At 59.8% G+C, this 22,346-nt stretch overlaps 1 protein-coding gene across 1 annotated transcript in view; it reads right to left on the bottom strand.

The window, feature by feature from the left end:
* Positions 1–200: 200 nt before the first annotated feature.
* The window catches only part of LOC117883986 (AP-3 complex subunit beta-2-like), a 50,856-nt gene continuing 28,710 nt past the window's right edge, over positions 201–22,346 (bottom strand). Inside the window, 16 exon segments of the mRNA XM_034783977.1 lie at positions 201–860; positions 1,503–1,641; positions 8,639–8,736; positions 9,633–9,717; positions 10,672–10,903; positions 11,762–11,868; positions 16,171–16,246; positions 16,511–16,700; positions 17,278–17,455; positions 18,263–18,374; positions 18,980–19,036; positions 19,321–19,439; positions 19,620–19,806; positions 20,491–20,667; positions 21,622–21,731; positions 22,171–22,303. Coding sequence (XP_034639868.1) covers positions 710–860; positions 1,503–1,641; positions 8,639–8,736; positions 9,633–9,717; positions 10,672–10,903; positions 11,762–11,868; positions 16,171–16,246; positions 16,511–16,700; positions 17,278–17,455; positions 18,263–18,374; positions 18,980–19,036; positions 19,321–19,439; positions 19,620–19,806; positions 20,491–20,667; positions 21,622–21,731; positions 22,171–22,303 — 2,151 coding nt within the window. The 3' untranslated portion in view covers positions 201–709.

The following is a 22,346-nucleotide window of genomic DNA, read 5'->3' as shown; positions in this document are numbered from 1 at the left end:
CGTTGGATCTCACAGATCGGGACCCTAAGGCCCCCACCCACTCCCATAGCAAGGCTTAAACTGGGGCCTGCATTGCAGGGCCGGCTGCCAGCCCCAGCTGGGTCGGGAGAGGCTGCCGGGCTTGAGTGGGACGGGCACCTGGGCAGACCCACTTGGGGCTGGAGGAGTAATTCCACACACAAGGCAGAGCTGGGCAGCGGGACAGTTTCCAAGGGATTGTATTGAGGTTCCTGGTCATAATAAATAGAGCTACAGTGAGACCGGCACGGAGCGACTTCACGGCACGGAGCCCAAGGCTACACTGCCAGGGCGCCAGCAGGGCTTGCCGTCCATTGGCTGCTGCCCTGGTACCCACCTCCGAGCTCAGCAGCCTTCATCTGCTCCCCTCCCTCACCCCCTGCTCCTCAGGGACGCAGCCAGGTCTCGGGGGGGAACAAAAACCTCCAGGGCAGTGGCTTTGCGCCGGGAGTGGGGGTGGGGGGAGAAGGGGGCTAAGGACAGCAGGGAGCACCCTGTCCCAGTTCCCAAGCCGCAGAAAGGGGTGGGAGGAGCAGGTCTGTCTATCACTGCTGCCAGCCAATGGAGAGGGGGCTGAGATGTGGACAACAGAAGGTGCAGGGGGGGGGGGGGAGGGGGAATTTGGGGGGGGGGATGGGCAGGGTGCTGTTCAGAGGCTGCGGGGGAATGGGGAGGAGCAGCAGCCTCCTGGTCACTGTGCCAAGGCCTGGCTAACATCCTGCACCAGCATGGTGCCAATCACCATCTTCTCACTGTTGACAGTTAGGTGGGCCCTGGCTCCTTCCTTCCGCTCCAAGGTGATGAGGACGAGGCTCCCGCTGGTCACCGTCTTGGCAGCGAACCTGCCCATGGGAAAGGAGGGGGCATGAAGGCACTGTCCTAGGGCAACACCCAGCTCATCCCCAGGGCTGTAGCCCAGTGCCGGGAGAGGTGGCCCTGAGGCAGACAGCCTGTGCCTCAGCACTGGGTCTCTAGCCATCCCTTCTGCCTGCGTAGCACTGGAAGGGGCACGGTTGGGGCAGGGACTTCCCGCTAATGGCTGCTCCATTCACCCACCTGGTGTGGCCAGACCTGCCGACCACAGAGCTGCCTTGCAAACCACAGGAGAGCTGGGTCACAGCCTGGAGCCCCTGTCCGGGCAAGGGACTGCCACAAGCAGCATGCCAGTGTCACATCCACTTTACAACAGTGTCCCCTGGTACTAATCTAGCCCAGGAACTGGCCGCCAAAGGCACCAGGAGCTGGCAGATCCCAGAGCAGCACAGGCAGGTCCCAGAGCGGGTGAATGCAAAGCACTGAGTAGAACATGGACCCGCCCCAGCCAGTGCCTGCCTGTTTCCCAATGGGGCAACAGGGGCTCTGGCCACAGCCCCTCTGTAACCCACAGCTCCTCGGTGCGGTGCTGTCTCCCCCAAGGGATGGCCGGCTGCTCCTTTCAGCTCCAGCAGTTGGGACTTGTGTGTGTAGATCGGGGTCCCCCGCACCTGTACTCATTGTCTGCTCCGCAGGGCACGCGGCTGACGTTGGCGGCTGCCGTCACTCGCTGGACGATCGTGTGGTCACTCTGGCATTTGTCCGGCAGCGTCAGCTTCTCCGTGATCTCACTCATTCCTGTCAGCTTGCCTGGAAAGGGGATTGGAGGGGGGTTAGCCTGGGGCAGCTCTGCAAAGGGTTGGGTGGAGCTATCCATGCGGCTAATCCGGTTTAAAGGATGGACATGGACAGGGCTGCATCCAGCCCCCTGAGACAAGCACCTTCCCTGATTTGAATGGCAGGGCTGAGCTGCCCGAGGACCCTCCCTGCAGCGGCTGGCAGAGGTAGGGCTGGGCCTTTGGCAACAAGGACGAAAACCATGCGGGGTGGGGTGGAGGGGAACAAACCGGTGCCAGGGACCAGTTCACGCAGGACTCTTCCAGACACCAGCTCCGCCCAGCATTTGAGGACCCAGGTGAGCTCCTTCTGCTTGGGCCAGTACTACCCCAATAGATTCTCCTGCAAGAACATGGCTAGTGGTTCAGGCGATGACCTGGCTCGGAGTCAGGTGGGGGTAGCTGTCTGGGTCAGTGTCAGGCTCTCTAAGCCTGCAGAGTAGTGCCGGGCAGGGCCAATGGGCTGGCTCTAGTGGCACTGTAACAAGCTCCTGTTGTGCCTTGCTGCTTATGTCAAACATCAGAGGCCCAGGAATAGCGTGTGCTAACTATACATGTGCCAGACCTAAGGGCACACCCTGCTGCTCCAGCTGGTTTCTAACACACAACACAGTGAGTGCCACTAGAAGGCCCACAAATTATTTAAAGGGACACTACCCTATTCCTATGCATTACATCAATGGGACAAGAGCCAGGAGGGCTGCAGAGTGCCTGTTCACAGGGGTGGGGCGAGATAGTCCCTTGGGGGCTCCTCCCAATTCACCCCAAGCCCTGGGGTCCTAAAAGGCCTGAACCCCCCCGAGCACTTCATGCACTGGCTGGGGGGTGGTCACACTCTCCCTAGGGCAGACCAGTTCCCCTTGCCCAGCCCATGCTGGTTCTGACATTGGGCTGGGCCTCCTGCACTGGCTGGCCTCAACCTGTTATTGAATGAAGTCAGAAAGCTGAACCCCATCCGGGTCTCCCCGTGTGAGCTCATCCCTGGGACGGCTGTTTGTAGTGGGGAGCTTTGCTGCAGGCTCCGATCCCACTGAACTGTAACTGTGCCTCGGAGATTGCTCTAACACTGCACAAGAAATGGCTCAAAGGCCATTAGCTTCACTGGAGCTTGTGCAACCATGTCCTGCAGGCACTGTCCATTGTGTGTGAAGGGGGGAGGGGAGCAGACATTCCCTCCTTCACCTGCTAACAGGGCTCCAGGGCTCTCTACCCTGGGCCCAAGTCAAACGATCATCATTAAACCAGTGCAGGGTGGCTGTGAAACGCTCCCATTCCAAGTGAGCAGCGTTGTACCATGGGCCCTTCTTGTCCAGCCTCCTGCAATAGCCACCAGCAGCTCCTCACAAGGAAGGCAACCCCCGCAACACACTGAGCCAGCTGTCCACTGCTGTCCAGCAGGACGGGAGTTCTGCCCCGGCCCCGCAGTGCTCGGCTTAGCCCCTACCGCTGCAGGAGGTCTGACCTTAGCCTGCCGGCAGCAGAGCCAGCCGTGGCACTATTGGCCACAAACCCATTTGGTTCAGGAGAAAAAGCTAGAAGTAGTTAAATATCTTGAGCTTGGCTACAGCCAGCTACTGAAAGGGCTTCCTGACAGGACAGGCGGGGCCCAGCTGGCACAATGGGGTGACATGAGGCTGGACTTGCCCTAGGGAGACAAATGTGGCAGCCTAGGGGAACTGGCAGGAGCCCCCTCGCTCGTTTCACCTAGTCCAGCGCTAATGCTAGGGCCCAATCCGGCACTGGCCCCAGAAGAGGGGCTGGACAGGGCAGCAGGCCTTTTCCATTGTATACGACTAGGATTCTGACATCATAGAATAGAATAGAATCATAGAATATCAGAGTTGGAAGGGACCTCAAGAGGTCATCTAGTCCAACCCCCTGCTCAAAGCAGGACCAATTCCCAGCTAAATCATCCCAGCCAGGGCTTTGTCAAGCCGGGCCTTAAAAACCTCCAAGGAAGAAGACTCCACCACCTCCCTAGGTAACGCATTCCAGTGTTTCACCACCCTCCTAGTGAAATAGTTTTTCCTGATATCCAACCTGGACCTCCCCCACTGCAACTTGAGACCATTGCTCCTTGTTCTGTCATCTGCCACCACTGAGAACAGCCTAGCTCCATTCTCTTTGGAACCCCCCTTCAGGTAGTTGAAGGCTGCTATCAAATCCCCCCTCATTCTTCTCTTCTGGAGACTAAACAATCCCAGTTCCCTCAGCCTCTCCTCATAAGTCATGTGCTCCAGACCCCTAATCATTTTTGTTGCCCTCCGCTGGACTCTTTCCAATTTTTCCACATCCTTCTTGTAGTGTGGGGCCCAAAACTATTTTTTTAATTTTTTCCTAAAAAAAAAAAAATAGCATGCCAGAGTCTCGTTCGTTATTGGAATTAACCAGACAAATCGCTCTACCAACTAAGAACGGCCATGCACCACCACCCACAGAATCGAGAAAGAGCTATCAATCTGTCAATCCTTTCCGTGTCCGGGCCGGGTGAGGTTTCCCGTGTTGCAAGCAAGTCCTGCCTTTGGAGAGAGGCAAACCCCTTCCCAGTGAGGGGGTGGGAATGCGAGGGGCTAACAAGCCTAGTGGGCCAGTAGAACAGTGCAGGCAGCCAGCCCCAGGCAGGAGCTGCCAAACAAAGGCCTGGGGAGTCCAGCTCCAGCCTGCTGGACTGGGGCAGGCCCGAGGGGGTGATGTTTGCAGTGTCAAGGCTGGTGGGGAATTGATCATTAGGGGACATTGCTGTAAAGCTGCCTCCAGCAATGACCTCAGGAACCATGAGACTCAACTCTGGTAGAGGCTGCACTGGGCCTGGGCACACCTACCCATGGATGCAGCTGCAGTGGGAGGCGGACTGGCACAGGGTGAGGACTATACATGGAGGACGGAAACCCCTCTATGTCCTACCACGGCTCTCTGAGTTGCGGACCGCCCAGAACCTCAGCACCAATGAAATTAATTTCCTCTAGCTCCCCACTCTTCTCTCTGTGCCCCTGTACCCCCAACACCAGCCGTTCTGGAGCTCTGCCCACGACCCAGTTTGGATTACCCCACCCTCCACCCCATGATCCAGCTGGCAGGACCATGCTTCAGCAAAGGGCCTCTCCCTTTACCAAGCAGAAAGAGCCTGGGAATGCACATGTCAGCAGCCTCCCTGTTGCCATGCTGGTATGGAAACCTGAGGGATGCTGGCTTCCAGTGTGGTACCCTGGCAGGTGGGATTGGGGGGGATGGCCAAGCCCCTCCTGCAATTTGCAGACAGACCACCCTGGGTGCCCTGGGTGCAGGGCATGTAAAGCTTCATGTTGATTGGGGGTCCTGACATTGCACTGATGGTGCAGAGCAATGGCGCACCATAATGGCAGCACAGGTATGAGAGGTTGTGGCTCTACCTACCACCTGTCACCAAGAGAGGGCGCCAAGAAACACCTATTGGAATTTAACCCTTTTGTGTCATGGGCTCCCCTTCATCTGCCTCCCCGGGAGCTCCCTGCTGCTAGAGCATGGTGCCTAACTGGGTGCAGCAGGGGAGGGAAGATCCCTCTGCCACCAAACCTTTCCCATCCCCAGTCTGGGGATTGTGGAATAGTCACCTGAGCTCCCCTCGCCTGCAGCTCTCAGGATCTGGCTGGGACCTGAGCATGGCCGCTGTAATGCAGCCAGTCAGGCAGGCACTGGGGGGTCCTGGCCAGCCAGATGAGTTCCTGGGACTGCCAGGCAGATTCTGCAGCCTCAGGAGGTTCAAATCTGACCGCAGAGCTTCCCCTATCCCCAGCCTGGGCCCGTCCCAGCGAGCACTCAGAGCTGATCTGTAACCTGTTTCCAGGTGAGCCATTAGACAGGAGTAGCCCTCGAGGCCACTTTGGGCACAAATCCTCCACCTTCCCCACCCTCTCTGAGCCGGGCTCTGGGGATGGTTGGGCCCGAGGCGTGTTACGGCACTCAGAATAGGCGCAGGTGCATGCCACAGTCACGGCCTGGTGTGGCCAGCTCACAGTGCTGAGGGCTTGTGTTTAGGGTAAGGATGCTGCCAGGCAGCCCGCACTGGGACACCAGGGACCCAGTGCCTGAGTGCAGCTCCAAAAGCTGCAATGCAGGAGGGTGGCTGGTCAAACACTCGTGCCAGATGCTGGCTGCTCCTCTGAACCTTGGGGGGCTGCAGAGTGTGGCTGGGAGCATCCCCAGTGCAGGCTCGGGGGGCAGATGGGAATTGGGAATCCTACCAGGGCAGTGTCTCGGTGGCATCTGAGCATGTCTGCTTTCCCAGCCATTTACATACCCATACCGGGATTGGGGACTGAACCTGGCACCTGAGCACCAAGAGCCAGGCCTCGGCCTAGAGGACTGACTCCAATAGGCTCAGCCCAGAGGGCAAGCCGTGACCACACACACAGCCACTCCCATACGGATCCAGGGGAGTCACCAGGAGAGTCCAGAACCACGAGGGACAGTGAGGTAGGGAGACAGGCCAGCACCCAGGGTCCAGACCAGGCAGGGCAGGGAGTGGAGGCAGGCTGCACATTAACACGGAGCTATCCTAGGCTGGCGCAGGAGGAAGATGCGAGCCCTGTGGAGGGAGGGGAGGCGGCAGAGCAGTGGCTGGGCACACCTAGAGGAGGAGGGGCAGTGAGTGTAGATAGGGTTATCATACGTCCAGTTTTCCCTGGACATGTTCGGCTTTTCGCTCTTTAAATAGTCATTCGGGGGGGATTTCTAAAAATATCTGGGATTTCCCCCCGGTCGGCTATTTATCGACTGAAAAGCGCCTGACAGGGCAGCAGAGCGCCGCTTGCACTGGGGGCTCGGCAGCCAAAGCCCCTTCCCGGCTCCCCCCATCCCCTGCAGCCTTAGCACACCGTCCGGCAGTGCTGGGGGGCGGGGGTGTGTGCCTGTGAGGGAACGCGGCGGCGGGGCTGGCAGCGGCGGCCAGAGCCCCTCCCCCGATTCCCCCCTCCTCCACAGCCTCAGCACGCCGCTCAGCAGTGCTCGGGCGGGGCGGGACGCTCCTTGGGGCACGGAGCCAGACACCTGCTCTAAGCCGAGCGGCACGGTAAGGGGACCGGGGAGTTGGAGAAGGGGGGCAGACAGGGAGTGGGGGGGTTGGATGTCGGGAGTTTGGAGGGCAGGGGTGTGGACAGGGGTTGGGACAGTCAGGGACAGGGAGCAGGGGGGCTTAGATGGGTGGGGGTTCTGGGGGTGCTGTCAGGGGGTGGGAAGTGGGAGGGATTGGCTAGGGGGCGGGGCTACCCCCCAATGGAGTGTCCTCTTTTTTGAAAGTTCAGATATGGCAACCCTAGTGTAGAGCCAGGGTGGAGGAGAGGGTGACGCATGGTGAGAACGGCAGGGTGGGGGAAGTGACCTGAGCAGCGGGAGATGGGGGTGGGAGAGGAGCTGGCCAAGGGCACCCGCCCGTAGCCCCCCGAGGAGCTGCAACCCCACGCTTAGCCTGGATACTGCAATTCAGGCTGCAGCTGCCCTGGTCTGATGCGGCAGAGCAGCCTGTGGAGCTGACAGCACCAGCATGCACTGACACTGCCTCAGGAGCCCTGCACCTGCAGAGACACGTCCCAGTATGCAATGCTCTGCTTGGTTCAGTCACCCTCTGCTCATACCAGGGTGGCCCATTGCATGCTGGGAGCATGTTGTCTGATCCCAGACAGCCCCCCGGAGAAGAGACCCCCAATATGACGGGCCCACACCGTGACCTGCTCGATGAGGCCTTCTGGATTCTGCCTGATGCTCCTTACTGCTGGGGGAGCTCCGTGGGGCCCTGGGAACCCATCTCCTCCTGAGCCCTCTGGCGGTGCTGCGCCACATCCTCCCCCCCCCCGCCTCAATCTCCAAGGCCAGGCCCTAGGCTGGGGAGGGGGCTAAAACAGTGCTAGCTTGCTGATCTAGAGAGCAGCTCACAGCCATGGACTCACTATGGGGCTGGCAGCAGAGCTAATGCTAAGGCTGGTAGAGGGAGTGGGGGAGGTAAGGGGGCAGCAGCGTCTCCTCCTCTGGGAGTCGCTCCTGGAGCTGCGACTTACCCGCACCCGTCCTTAACAGCTGTGCTAAGGAAAGCAAGGACGCAGAGGGGAATAAAATCGGTGTTAACATCAGCCGTTGGCACAGCCCCGCAGAGTGCAGTGCAGGGAGCCCCGCCTGGGCTAAGTTGCTGGGGGGGGGGGGCGGAGCTAGAAGTCACACAAGCATCAACTGAGAGGTGCTACCAGGGAGTGGCGGATTAGCCACTGGGCCTACGGGACCCGTGCCCAGAGGCCCTGGCCAATTGGGGGGCCATGGAGCCCTGGGCAGGTGGGGAAAGCCCCCGCGCCATGACCCTGCTCCTGGGCAGCAGGGCCAGGCAGGTGGGGCCGTGGGGGAAACCCCTGCGCCTCTTGACCCCGCTCCCCAGCAGCCAGTCGGGGGAAACTCCTGCCTGCCCCTACCCCTACTACTTGGCATTCACACTGAGTGCAGCAGCGGGGGAAGCCCCCTGCAACTCTGACCCCGCTCCTCAGCGGAAACTGGGGGGCAGCAGGGGAAGCCTCAGAACCAAGACCCTCGCTGCAGCCCCGGGACTGGAGGAGCTCTCACTACCTGCTGCAGCCTCAGGGCTGGGGGAGCGCTCACTCCCTACTGTGGCCTGGGGCTGTGGTGGGGGGGAAAGAGCTTCTCCAGACTTGGGGCCGCAGTGGAGAGGTGGAATGGGGGGGACCTTTGGTGGAACAGGGGCGGGGCCCTGGGGAAGGGGCAGAAAGGGGTGGGGCCATGGGCAGGGTCACATACAGAGGCCTGGACCTGTCATTGGCCAGGTGAGGAGGGAAGGGGTCATGAGGTCTTTCACCCTGCTCCGAGTGCCAGGGATGCTGGACTCTGGAGACCTCCCTGCTTGGGCTGGGCAGGGCAGGGAGGGAGGCTGGGTGCCCACAGCAGGGTGAGCTTTGCAGACGCTCTAGAGGCAATCAGCACGCTCGCTCAGCACTCACCTTGCTCCTTCTTGAACTCGTTCTCACTCATGAATACTGGGGCCATGAGCTCTCCCACCGGCGGCTGGATGGAGACGTAGAACTGACGCGAGTGGGTGCTGGAGGAAACATGCCACAGTGAGAAGGACCCAGCCTGGTTGACCCCGGGGAGTTAAGGGCAAGTGTCAATCCCCACCATGCTCTGCCCTGCATGCCAGGCCCAGCTCACCAGCAGTGGCAGCCACCCCTCTGAGAGCGCTCCAAAGCCCGGTGCAAAGGGGGAAGGTGCCACTGCCCCACTACAGGGGTGGGGAAACTGAGGCACAGGGGGAGGAGGGTCAGCAGCAGATCCCACCAGCGCTCAGCAGCCAATGCAGCAGCTTGTTACCATCCAGCCCTTGATGCTCTCTGGACAGCAGGGAGGAAGGAGCTCATCCGTGCCCGACCAGACACCCTGTTTCTAAGCACACGCTCTGCCATGTCAGGCAATGGGGCAGCCCAACAGCTCAGTGCCAGATGGTGGGCTACGTGCCCACTGCTGCCTAAGAGAAGGCAGGTCCTGGCTTAGTTCCCTTCTAAGGGGTGTGTGTGAATCCATGGTGGTGTGGGAGTCACTGACTGAGGGGGCCAGGAACAAGAACACTTCTCTGCTTCCTCATCCTGTAGGGCCCATTTGTGAGCCCCCTCTCTGATCAAAACAGCAGCACTTGGGCTGGAATGGCTTCGCTGTGGACTCACACGGGGATCAAAGCCACCCTGCGCTGGTAACACCTGAACGCCTGGCATTAGAGCTCCACTAGGCTCCACAGTTACCACCCCACTGAGATGAATGGGGCACAGCCCTGCCCTGGGGTCCCAAGGTGATGTGTCTGGTGGGCCGGATCTGGGGCCAAGAATCCGACCTCCTGTGGAAGGGACGCACACCAGCCCAGCCGAGCGCTGACGAGGGTCCTGGAGCCTTGCTAAGAGGGGTAACTCCTGCCTGTGCCCGTGGGGGGCAGGGAGGGGAACTCACCACAGCTGGAAGTTGGCCGCCTGGGTGGAGTCGCAGAAGTCGATGCCCATGATTATGTTGGCGGTGTCGCCAGGTGCTAAGGACTCTGTAAGCACAGGGACAGCTTGTGACGCAGACATAGCGGTCTCCACCTGGGCTGGGCCAGGCTGGCAAGGCACACAGTCATGGAATCCCCTTGGTCTCTGGAAGGCAGCCTAGGGGAATCCCAGCCTGTGATGCATGAACTGCAATGGCTTTAGCCAGCTCCCTGCTGCACATACACCTCAGGCCAGGTCCTTCCATGAAGCCTACAGGGGTGTGGGGTCTGTGTGTGTGTCCTGAGGATGCATGTGCAGCCCTCAGCCTGTGACTCCGCCCACAGGGCCCCGGGGGAGGAACGCTGCTCACTTTGGGGGAGGGTTCCGCCACCTAGAGGTGCCCAGGCCGGCACGGCTGACGGGGGCTTCCTGCTGGGACCTCCCAGGTGGGGCCATCAGCCTGGGAGAGGCCAGTGCCAGTGACGTGAGGATCCATCCCCCATCCCATGGCAAACTGGGGTGCAGGTAAAGACACCGTTGCCCTCGAACTTACCCCCAAATATAGTGTGCCTGGGTGACAATTAGGGCCCCATTCTAGTGCCCCCCGAATGACTCCTAGGAGATTGCAGCTGCAGCACATGTAGGCAGAGGGGCCCAGATCATGTCTCAGCCAGGCAGCTTCGTGAGGCATCTTCTCTGCCCTACCCCCCGATTTTGGTCCACAACTGAGCAGCTACCCCCACCCCACCCAACACAGAGCATTTGGTGGCAACAGCCTAGCTGAGGGGCTCGCAGCCTGGCCCTGGCAGTGGGAGGGGCTGGCCGTCTGGGCTCCCGCTGGTCAGCGTGAAGCCTGCATCCTGAAAAGCCCAGAATGTGCATCACGCCAGGGAGCCTCACTCAGTGGGCAGCATCAGGCTTCGCCACCGACTCACTGCATGAGCAGCCCTGGCTGCAGCCCTGGGAGAGCGAGCCTGCCTTTGGGAGCCCCATCATCCCAGCCCAAGGCCAGCCGGCTTTACCAATCTCCTGGAACTCCTGGATTCGCATCCCAGACACCAGCTTGGGCTCGCTGACCCGCAGGTTCTTCACCTCCGACTCTGTATTGTTGGAGAACTGGATCTGCACGGCCACCATGTGGGGGTCAGGGGGGAAGGGCTGCCGGTTGAAGTAGTACTCCACCGAGAGCCCCTCGCCCGCCATGCGGTGCAGCAGCTCGTAGGTCTTCACGGTGCTGAACACGGGGCTGAGCATCTGGGCAGAGGGAGGGAGAAAGGCCGTTGGCACACGCCGGGGGTGAGTCGCAGGCCGGGGAGCAGTGATGAGCCAATCCCTATGCTCCAAGGCAGGGGAAGCGAAGGAATCACTTCAGGAACTGATCCCACCTCCACTGCTACCTGCAGATGCCTGAGGCCCTGGGCTGGGGGAGCAGGACTCTGGGTGACTGGGCCGGGCTTGCGAGTCCTTCCCCCTTTTGAGCCGTGGCATTGGGACAGTTTTTGGAGTGGGGGTGCTGAGCTGCACCCCTCTTACCCCTGTCCGTGCCCCTTACTGCCCCCTAGAGCTGGGGCCAGGAGCAGGGCCGTGGCTCTGGGAGGAGGGGATGCAGACGGGGCTATGGCAGCAGAGGCTAGGGCCACAGCTAGGGGTGGGTGCGGAGCCCTGGGCATGGGGCTGGAGGCTGGGACACTGGGGCCAGTAGCAGAGCCCTGGGGACCGGGGGCCGAGCGGGACCCCGGGCTGGCAGCGGAGCTCCCAGGCGCGGGGCTGGCAGCCGAGCGGGAGCCGGGGCTGGCAGCGGAGCCCCCTGGAAGCAGCAGGGCAGGCAGCCAGGACTCTGGGCAGCAGGGGTGCAGGGCCGGTGGCCAGGAAGGGCCTGTGCCTATGCTCTTGGGGTGGCCTTGTTCTCCCAAAGGAACCCCAGGGCCTACCTGCTGCCCCATCACTAACTCCCAGTCCTCCACAAGAGGGGGCGCAGTGGGGGATCCCCCGGCAGAGTGCAGCGCAGGGGAGGCCTCACTGTGGCTTTCTAGGCCTCCTTACGCAGCGCTCTGGAAGGCGGGATCCAGCGGCAAGGCCGCTGTCCCAGCATGAAGAACCAGGGTCACTCACGGTAGGAATCAGCGAGGCGTCGGTCAGTGTGAGTCCCTCCAAGTCAGTCACCAGGCTGGTGGAGACAATAGCTGGGGAGGAGGCTGGCTGGGGTGGAGCGGAGGTGACTGCGAGGCAGAGACAAGTGGGTTAAGAACAGGTGGTAGCCAGGACTGTCGAAAGCCCAGCCCAGTCTGTCGGGACCAGACAAGCAGGGGCAGGGAGGGTGTCACTGGTTACGAGTCTCCTGACGCCTGGGGTTTGTTCTCCCATCAGTGTTGGGAGTGGCAGGGGTTGTGCAGGTATTGCCCAGAGCCTGGGGGGGGGACACGACCCCACCCCTGGTGGCTTGGAAAGTGGGATATCCAGGAACGCCCAGCAGAGCCCTCTGCTGCCCCTGTTAGCAGCCCAGGTGGACTGGCAGTCACTTGATGAGACTGCAGGAAGTAGCAGGGAGCCTGGGAGCCGCTGGGCATGGGGGTGGGGCACTGCCCTGAATACAGACTATGAAACTGACAACCAACCGCAGAACAGAGCTGAGTGTGGTGCCTCCTCGGGCAGGTCTCATCCAGGGCCCAAGCCCAGCCCCAGGGGCGCTGCTCGCTCTGCCGCTGCCCAGAGCCTTTGGTTTTGCTCTAAGCTACCTCTGCTGGTGCTGAAAGGTGCCAGGCCCAGCCCAGCAGCCACAGCACAGTAGGTGGCAAGGCTAGCGCCCACTGTGCCACCCAGCCCTGCCCTGGATGGGGCACTAGGGCTGAGAGGGCATCTCTATCTCCAGGGTGTGCTCACTCCTCAGCCCCGCTCCCTTGCCCAACAACAAGGGAGCCAGTTAGTTAGAGGCCAGCTCGGAGAGTGGTTTTGTGATGGGGACACAGAGAGGACAGAGACCCGATTCACCACCCCATTGAGAGCGAGAGTGGCTGTGTGGGTAAAGGTCTAGCAGGGGAACCAAGAGACCTGGGCTCTATTCCCAGCTCTGCTGGTGACTGTGGGCAAATCACATTTTCCTCAGTTTCTCATCAGTTCAATGGTACACTTTTCAGCCAAGCACTTAACAAAGGTGGTCAGTAGCATCACCCCCATTTTACAGATGGGAAAACTGAGGCACAGAGAGAAGCGACTTGTCCAAGGTCACCGAGCAAAGCAGTGTAGAACCAGGACTAGAACCCAGGTCTATCCTGTAAGCCTCCCTGGGGGATTGGAGAAGGATTCATTGTAAAGTATTTGTAAAGTGCTTTGAGATTCCTGGCCAGAGAGGAGCAGCGGATCATTAATTCGAACTGGCTGAAAACTTTTCACTGAAATAATTTTTTTGACAGAAAATAGCTTTTTCTTTGGTGACAAAACCAGACATGTTCATACACAAAAAATCCATTTCCATCAAAAACTGTAGGGTTTTTGTCATAAATGCTAAAAAACTTAATTTGTCAGTTTCTGGCAACCAATTTTTTTTGGTTTTTACACAGAAATGTCAATTCTCAGCAACCAAAACACACAAAAAAATTGTTCCATTTTAAATCCATACCAAAAATTATTATTATTTTTTTAAATGGAGATATCCTATCTCCTAGAACTGGAAGGGACCTTGAAAGGTCTTTGAGTCCAGCCCCCTGCCTTCACTAGCAGGACTAAATACTGATTTTGCCCCAAATCCCTAAGTGGCCCCCTTAAGGATTGAACTCACAACCCTGGGTTTAGCAGGCCAATGCTCAAACCACTGAGCTATTCCTCCCCCCTTTTCTGAGGGAGACAGACCAACATTTGTGCCAACATTTTTCATAGATCAGAATTACTGTTATCTAGTTGTACTTCTGTAGCCTGGGAGTACTAGGCGCTGCACAAACACAGAACCAAAAGGTGGCCCCTGGCCCATAGATCTGCAATGTCAGAGTCTTAACTTCCTAGTCAGACTTTCCACAGGCCACTCTCCATCACCCTGGACATCCTGGGACAAACCCAACCTGACCTATGTGGGCCAGCACCACACAGCACAATTATGGGGCCAGGGGTAGACTCTTGTGCTATTTATGTGGGATGAGCTCACACATCTTAGAACGTGGCTCTTTTCTCCTTAACTAAAGAACGGTTTTCCATGGTCCTGGAGGGTGAATTCCCATGAGGGAAATTTCTCTCCTGCCTGGATCCCAGGTGCTCACTCAGACGCTGAGAGAAAGGAGGGTGGGAACTAGGGACACCAGGTTGAAATCCCCCCCATGCAAAGGGTTGGGCAAGGCCTAGGCACCAGAGGAAGAACATGCTCCCAGCATCTGCAGCCACATAATAAAGGTAATGTCAAGGCTCCCTCAGCACCATGGACAGATCACACAGCTATGAAGAACCAACCAGCAGGCAGCTCATGAGCCCAGTGGGAGGATATCAGAACTACATGCATAAGCACTCCCTCCCTGTGCAAGGACACAGGCGCTGCCCCTTTAGAGCATGCAAGGGTCCCAGAGTGCTTTGCAGGCAATTATGATTATGCCAGGGCCAGGGAGGCATTAGTTACATCTCGCAGTGGACTCAGGAGAGCTGAGGTCTATTCCCAGCTCAGTCACAGTTCTGCTGGGTGACCTTGGGAAGTCACTTCCCTGACCTATGCCTCAGTTTCCCCATGTGTAAAAGGAGATAATGATACTGCCCTCCTCTCTGAAGTGCTTTGAGATCTAGGGATGGAAAGTGCTGTATTAGGATTAAGGGTTATTATTACTACTACTACTACAACAAATGGAGAAACAGACAGAGGAATTTGCCCATGGTTGCACTGTAAGTAATAAGGACAGGCAGAAATTGGAACCCAGGAGTCACGGCTCCCTGTCCCTCTCTAACCACTAGACTATGCTGCAACAAAATCTAGTCGTGCTCATTGGGCCAAGTCCCTTCTGGTCTCCTCCCCTGAGGCTCGCTCTGTCACCAAACACAGGACCCCGCAAAAGAGCCAAGCCACTCCAGAGCCTCTTGGGCATCCCTCAGAGTCTTGTCTCAGCCCCCACCTTCCCCACACTGAGCTCAGGCTGCTCCTGAAGAGGGTCGTCTCATCCCCTGCTCACTCCTTCCCCGAGAAGCCACATTTCCCAGGACACCTGCTCTCGGGCCATAAGGAATCCTGTGCACACACTGAGCGTGACACCACTCCCGTCCTCAAAGTCTGTCCCAAGGAGAGTCCCTGTGTCTTTGCTGCACACCCCTCTCCCCAGGCCCTGGCCCTGGCTGCCCTGCAGGCTCATCCGCGGAAGCAGGATTTCCTAGCACGTGGGCCATGCGCTGCTTGGCCCAGAGAATGGTTTTAACTTGCGATGCTGCATTACCCATGCCAGGGCCACGCATCAGGCTGAACACAGGATGCTGAGCCCACAACACGGCAGTGCAGGATGCGAGTGAGGCACCACTGTGGCCCTAGTGTTACACTCAGCATGCGGGTGAGAACAGACTAACCCACTGCCGTGCTGGCATTAGGCACCTGCCCCCTTGCAGTCCCAGAGGGCCCCCTGAAAGCCACATTTGGCCCACAAGGCCCTATTCGGCTCACTGGGCATCAGATGCTTCCCTTGGTTCCCCGCTGGTGGCTCGGCTATAAGGATGGCCCCGCTGCCTAGCTCCAATTCTGCCTGGGGTCAGCCGGAGCTGTGTAGCAGCAGAAACCCCAGTGGGGAGCGGGAAGGAACAGTTGATGCCTGGCGGGCCAGACGGAAGGCCCTTGCCAGCGGCTCCGGTCCCTGTGCTCCCCTGCAGGCAGTGCCAGGCGGCCTCTTTCCCCCCCTGCAGAGCATCCTCCAAGCTGTCACGTGCCAGTCCCAGGTAGGGTGACCAGATAGCAAGTGTGAAAAATCGGGACGGGGGTGGGAGGTAATAGGGGCCCATATAAGAAAAAGGCCCAAATATTGGGATTGTCCCTATAAAATCAGGACATCTGGTCACCCTAGTCCCAGGCCTCGGCGAGGGGTGCTCAGAGGTGGGTCAGTGCAGGGATGTTACAGCCCAGGAGCAGGCACGGTTGCACAGGGAGGACACAGAGGTAGAGCCAGACCTGAGTAGCAGGGCCTCCTGGACAGCAGAGCCCCCAGTTGGGAGCAGGAGCCAGGCACAGGGGGAGGTGGGGATAGGACAGGCTCTGGGGGAAGCTACCACCTGTGTCCCCCACTGTCCCCATCTTCCTCCCAGTTCCAGGTAGGGCCTCCAGAATTGAGCTTTTCAGGGGGCTCCCCATCAGACAAACACCATCACTAACTCCCGTGAGAGCCAGGCAGCAGGCAGGCAGGGAAGCTACAGATCCAAACAGGGAGGAGGAGAAATGGTAGCAAACCAGGGGAGAGATGGGGAGATGGAGGGAAGGTGTCAAGAGAAGTCTCCCTGCCTCTCTCCCCTGCCCTGCCCCAGCCCATAGTGCAGTGGGGATAAACCGTGGGGATGAGCTGTAGGGCAGCGAGACTCACAGTCATCCAGGTCCAGCAAGGAGATCTCCTTGGTCCCTTTCCTGGAGGCCTTTGGGGCGGGTTTGCTGCTGGGAGGCTGCAAGAGAGGACAGAACTGGGGCAATATGACTGTCAGATGGGGCGGGGGAGCTTGGAAAGGAGCACAGGGCCCAGCGAGGCCCAGCCCAGCACTGGCACGGGGAGCCCTGGGTGCAGGGTACTCAGAGAGGTGCAGGAGCTGAGTCCCAGGCCCGTGCATGGGAGGATGGGAGCCCCGGCCCACCTCTCTGCAGGGCAGGTGGGTGGTGCCAGGGCTCAGCGGCAGCGAGCCCCTCCCTGGCCGCCCAGCCCATCACCTCACCGTGGTTCTCCTCTTGCTCTCTGGCTCTGACTGGGATTCCTCTGCCTCGGAGCCTGAGTCTGACTCGGACGAGCTGCTCTCTGAGATGCTGCCCTCCTCCCATGAGGTCTCGGAACCCCCTTTCCCTTCATGCTGCGGCTTCTTCTTCTTCCCCTTCTTCCCCTGCTCCTCCTCCTCCTCGCTGGGGTCGCTGGGGGAAAGAGAGGGTCAGGCACAGGGCACCACCGACACCTCGCACGCCCCTTGGGCCCCATGACTGCCAGGAGGCACCTGCTACCAGTGGCTAATTTACATACTTTGATATCATTGGATAAGAGCCACGGCTGGGGACCATGCGTCTGAGCTAGACTCACCCTCTCCGGCAAATTTATCTGGTGGGATAATCACATTGTGCCGATGTTGGGGTGATATCACCCCAAGCTGTGACACACCCTGGGTGGCTGACACCCTCCCCACCCACCCCATCTCCACCACTCCTGCGCTGTCCCCTGCTGGCTGAGCGACTGACATCCCCCCCACCAACACTCCTGCATGTCCCCCTGCTGGCACTGGAGCAGCTGGGCCCAGCTTTTCAGCCTGGGATCTCTGCCTGGCACCCCGGCCGATGTCAGTGAAAGGAGGGGGCACAGGCAAAGGTGCTGGGTGTTAAAGGCATGAGAAACATACATGGTGGGATGGGCTGTAGTCCCCCCATGTCCCCGGGGGTGTTCCCCAGTCCCCAACTGGTTGCACCTCCTGCCCCCACTTCCCGCCACAGTCTGTGATACCTCCCAGCGCTCTCCAGGCAGGCTTTCCGGGGCCCTTCCTTTCCCTTCTTCTTCTTCTTCTTCTTCTTCTCCTCCTCCGACTGGTCTCCACTCTCCTCGCCCCGGCTTCCCGAGTCAGAGCCACTCTCGCTGCTGCTGCTGCCACTCTCGCTCTCCGACTCACTGACAGATTCCGGTTCTGGGAGAGAGAGAGAAAATCTCAGTGTTGACAGCCCTTGCCAGGCACCGTCTGCAAGGCCGGACTGCCCAGTCCCCTCGCGCCCCCCCACCCCCACCCCAGCTGCCACGCCATACTGCCATCCCATGCACTTGATCCTTCCCTCCAGGGGCATTACACTGCCATGGTCGCTGGGCCAGGGGTTCCCCCAGGTGGTGCGCTGGAGAGGGGGAAAGAAGGGAGTCATCACGTCATTCCCATATGTGCACACAGATGCGCCCTGTCCCCCATGGACGATGCTGGCTGTGCCCGCTCCCCACGAACAGCCAGGAGGCAGGACTGGATGGTCCCTCCAGACAACACGTTGTGCCCTGGGCCTTTTCCAGGGAGGAAAGGCTCCTGAGTGACAGTCAGTCCAATTCGAGGACCCTGAATGCTTCTTGGCATTAAGTGGGAAGGGCTCTGTAGCCCCCTGTCATCTGGGCACTGGCCAAGAGCTCACAGCCCTTTCTAGTCAGGCCGCTGGCAGCGCAGCCTGGGCCAACAGGGAAGGTGGGGGATGCAGAGCAGAGAAGCTTTGGAAGGGCTGGCCCTTTGCCCCTCAGACACATCTTATCCCCCCACCCATCGGGAACGTGACAGAGCCCACAGCTCATATCACCAGCAGTCGGGAGTGGATTGCACTGCCATCCCCATGCAGCAGGCGCCAGAGCTCAGCACTGCACAGACAGGTAACGCAGGAGCCTGCTGGCCTCCAGCCGTGAGAGCACTGCCAGGGCTGGGCAGTGCCACCCTGCTGCCCGGCACAGAGACGGCCAGGTCCCTCACCACTGTCTGCTGATTCCGTGGGCCCGGACTCTCCCTCTGAATCCGAGTAGAATGGCTTCTCCACCTTCTCTTTCCTCTTCTCCCGGCTGGTGCACTTGGTCCATTCCGGGACCTGCGCGGGAGCAGAAAAGGAGGTGAGGCACATGCCAGCCCCAGTGAACCCCCCACAGCAGAGAGTTGGCCCAAGGAGAGGAGCTCACAGAGGCCAGGCCCTTCCAAAGGGATTCTGCAGTGATGGACAGGCTGATTCCCAGGAAATGTCCCCAGGGTCAGTACCATGGGGGTTCTGTCCTGAAGAGGGCATGGGGACCGCACAGCGATGCACGGAGCATGCACCTATCCCTCTTCTCACCACCCTCATGGCATGATGCTCACCAGCCTTCTCCCTGACGGGTGGACCACCCAGCAGCAAGCGCTGGGGGCAGATCCATCGACAGGCATGGCAGGGCTCTGGCTGGGGGCTACGCTACTGAACAGGTGTGTGCTTATGCATGTGCTCAAGTTTAGCCCTGAGAGATTAAAAGGAGTTTAATCTACACACACGTTTGTGTGGAGGGTGGGGGTGGGGGTCTGTCTTTTACTCTCTGCTGAGATGTCAGATCCTTTATGAGTGTTATAGAAAAAAGCCAACACATGCGCACACACACAATTCCCAAGTGCTGAAAGTTAAAAGCAAGAGAGAGGGGAAAGGCATCATAACAAACACACACGAGCCACCTCTCTGAGCTCTCCCAGCAACCCGATGTGGCTTTCAATGAGGAAGGCGGTTTCTTCCTGCAAACGAGGGAGATCGCTGTCACAGGAGCAGAGCGACTCTGCAGGGCGTCTGCCCCAGCCCCTCCACTCCGCGCCCCACTCCTCCTGCCTTAAGAATCAGGACAGGAACCACCCACTTCTGTGGACACCTGGGAGGGTCAGCAGCTGCCGGGAGCTTGGCACCAGAGCCCAGGGGCCCCTGACACCAAGGCTGTGGGTAGTGCAGTGAGCACCGTTCCCCGGGATCACATAAATGGAGCACAACATGAGGCCCCATCCCCAGAGCCCGGCTAGCACGGTACCTCCACATTGCGCACAGATGGGTCAGGGGCCTCGTCCGGCCAGTCGGGGAGCTCCTGGTAGCCCACTGCCTTGGCGTTGAGGAGGTGTGAGAGCGAGCCGAGTTGGAAATGGTCCCGATCTGCAGCAGGAGGGGAGAGTTCAGAGCGCAGCCCTCCTGGCCCCACTCCCCACCCTAGCGGCTTCCAGCCTCACAGCCCAGCAGGCCCCATGTTCCACATCACCCAGCCCTTACTGGGAGGAACTGGTTCCCCTCTCATAGCCAGACAGAGACCCCTGGGTCCCATGCACCTTGCCGTACCTTTGAAGGAAGACTCCAAGATGGGGGCGGGCTTCTGCGCCAGGAAGAGCTTCTTGGCGTACTTGTTAAGGGCCCCGCTCTTCTCGGTGGGCACGATGAGCTGACGGATAAAGCGGGCCCGGTCCCGGATGTCGTAGTTCTGGTCGTACTTGGCCAGGTTCAGCACATACTGGGTCAGCAGCTTGCTCTATGGCGACACTTGGCAGCTCAGCATCTTCCCTGGGACTTTACAGGGCTATCGCGCTGAGCAGAACCCCTCCCCACCACACAGATGGGGAAACAGAGGTCCAGAGAGTGGAAAGGACTTGCCCAATGGCACCCACCCCAGCTCTGCTGATTCCCTGAGCCCAGCCCACACATCCCACACTGAGCAGGGCAACCCTAAGTGCAGGGACTGTGGGCTCAATCCAGCAAAGTGCTGAGTGCCTTCCACACACCCTGGCTTCTGCTGGCACAGAGCTACTTGCAGGATCGGGCCCATGGGTTGCAGGCTCGGCTGGCTGGCTGTGCTGTTTCAGACAGAAGTGTCCCGGCCCTCACACAGCACCCCACTGCCTGGCAGGGGCCAGGGCACTCAGAGACAGCTGCACCCCATCCAAGAGAGCCCAGCACTGTCACCATGGGGACTGGCCAGCTAGGCGGCCCTGCAGCGTAGGGTGGAGTCAGGCACAGCTGCAATGGTCGCAGTTTCCTGGCAGTGGTCAGGGGAAGCCAGTGCAGGGGGCACAGGCTCAGTCAGCCCTGCACTAATTGCTTGTGCAATATCTGCATGGAGCCTGCTGGGGCAGAGCCAGCTGCGTGGCGAGAGCAGGGTCTCGGAGCCGGTTTGGGAAGCTGCTGATGCTGCCCCACCCACCCAGCTGGCGCTCACCTGCTTGGAGTTTGTCAGGTAGAGCTTGGCTGCCAGGTTGATGACCTGCAGCTTGACGATGTCCTCCTCGCTGGTGAAGGACTTGGCCATCTTGCGCAGCACATCGGGTGCGATCTTGGGCACATGCTCGCAGTACTCGCCAATCAGCCAGAGGATGCTGGCCCGGGCCATGGGCACCTGCAGATAGGCACATGGCAGCACCCCAGCTCTGCCGAAATCCCTCGCACCCAGCCAGGGCAAGCTCCAGAGGGATGGGCTGGGGCCAGGAGCATCACCCAGAGCCGGTGCAAGTGCAGTGCAGTCCATGGGAGACCTGCCTACACCCTGCAGCCACTATGTTGTGGACTCCGGAGGCCAGGATTTGCGGTCCTGTCCAATGCCCCCGCTGCTCCCCAGTCCCACCAACCCAACCAGTTCCTTCTCCCAGTCAGGGCCCAGCTGCTGCATTACCTAGCACATCCCAGGATCCTTTGCACTGGGGCACCCAGCACAGGGAATTCTGGGACCCAAGCACCGAGACCCTAGGGAGTGGGGACAGGGCAGAGAGCTCTGGGAGGACAAGATGGCCCCACTCCATTCCAGGGATGCCCCCTGAGGTCACGTCCTAGGTGGGTGCCTGCCTGTGTCCATCTTGGGAACCACAGCAGCAGGCCTGCACAGTGCTGCCCCTTCCAGGACACACACAGCTGGGAGCCTGGCAATGCTCACCCATTGCAGCCAAACCAGGGAGCAAGCAGGTCCTGCTGGGGCTGCGCTGGCAGTTTGAAAAGCATGGCCGGTCCCTCCTGCTGGGCCAGTCCCTCCCAGCTGACTCCAGAAGGCCCCCTGGGGCAAGCGCTGGAGGAGGAGTCCCAGCCCTGGTGGCACAGGGGATTCGAACTCAGGGCTTCGCAGAAGCAGGGGACCAGACACTGAGTGCAGCATCCCCTGGGTAGGGGCCTGGTAAGGGGAGAAAGGGGGCAACAGGCAGCAGCACTTCCACAGGAAGGGCAGCTCAGGACACCAAGGACCCCCCTGAACTAACCCCTGCTCCTTCCTACGGGCACAGCCCACTCCACACTCACCCCCATACAGCTGGAGCCCCCAGCCCCTCTGGCAGTGGGAACAGCTGGGCCCCGAGCTCAGACATACCTGGATGTTGTCGGTGAGCTTGGCCATGTGCTTGATTATCTCGCTGTGCTGAGAGGGCTGCATCTGCAGCAGCTTCTTAATGACGACCACGGACTCAGCCACCACTAGCTCTGGGGGCAACAGAGATCCCCAGCCGCCAATGAGCGCAGAGACGTCTCTGTCCCCCGCACTGCCAGGACTTGGCCACAGCCAGCTCTGGGGTGAACGGTTCCTCTCCCCACCCTGCTGGGGCTGTGCAGGATCTCAGTGCATGAGGGGCCTCAGCCAGGGGTGTGCTATTGAACGCTGTGATGCTGACAACACACAGCTGTGGGAATTTGCTCAACCAGACATTTAATTCCCAGAAGATCGTCCCAGCGCAGGGTGCCCCTTCCGCCAGCTCTTCCCAGCCCGTGGCCTCCTCAAACCCAGCTGGAGCTTGTCCCGGGCCGGTGGCCATCACTCATTGCTTGATCTTCCACTGCAAGCTCTGAAAAGCACTATCTCCCATAGGCAGCCCCTTGACAGCTCCCCCTCACCCCTCCCTGCCCCTGGGCCGCAGGTTCTCACCATCCCTGTTGGAGAGAAGCTGCACAAGGCCATTCAGGCAGGTGTCTCGGACCTTCCCGATGTTTGTGGCGCAGCGCCCGATTGCCTGGATGGTGGCAGCTACAAAGTCCTTGTCCATGCTCCGGATGTAGGTCTGTGGGACAAGAGGCATGGCAGCTTTCCTGGCATGCACCGGG

Source organism: Trachemys scripta, chromosome 10 (genome assembly GCF_013100865.1).
Source record: "Trachemys scripta elegans isolate TJP31775 chromosome 10, CAS_Tse_1.0, whole genome shotgun sequence".
Taxonomy (NCBI): domain Eukaryota; kingdom Metazoa; phylum Chordata; order Testudines; family Emydidae; genus Trachemys; species Trachemys scripta.
The sequence above is the reverse complement of the archived record's forward strand: the minus strand, read 5'-3'. Positions and strand labels throughout refer to the sequence as shown.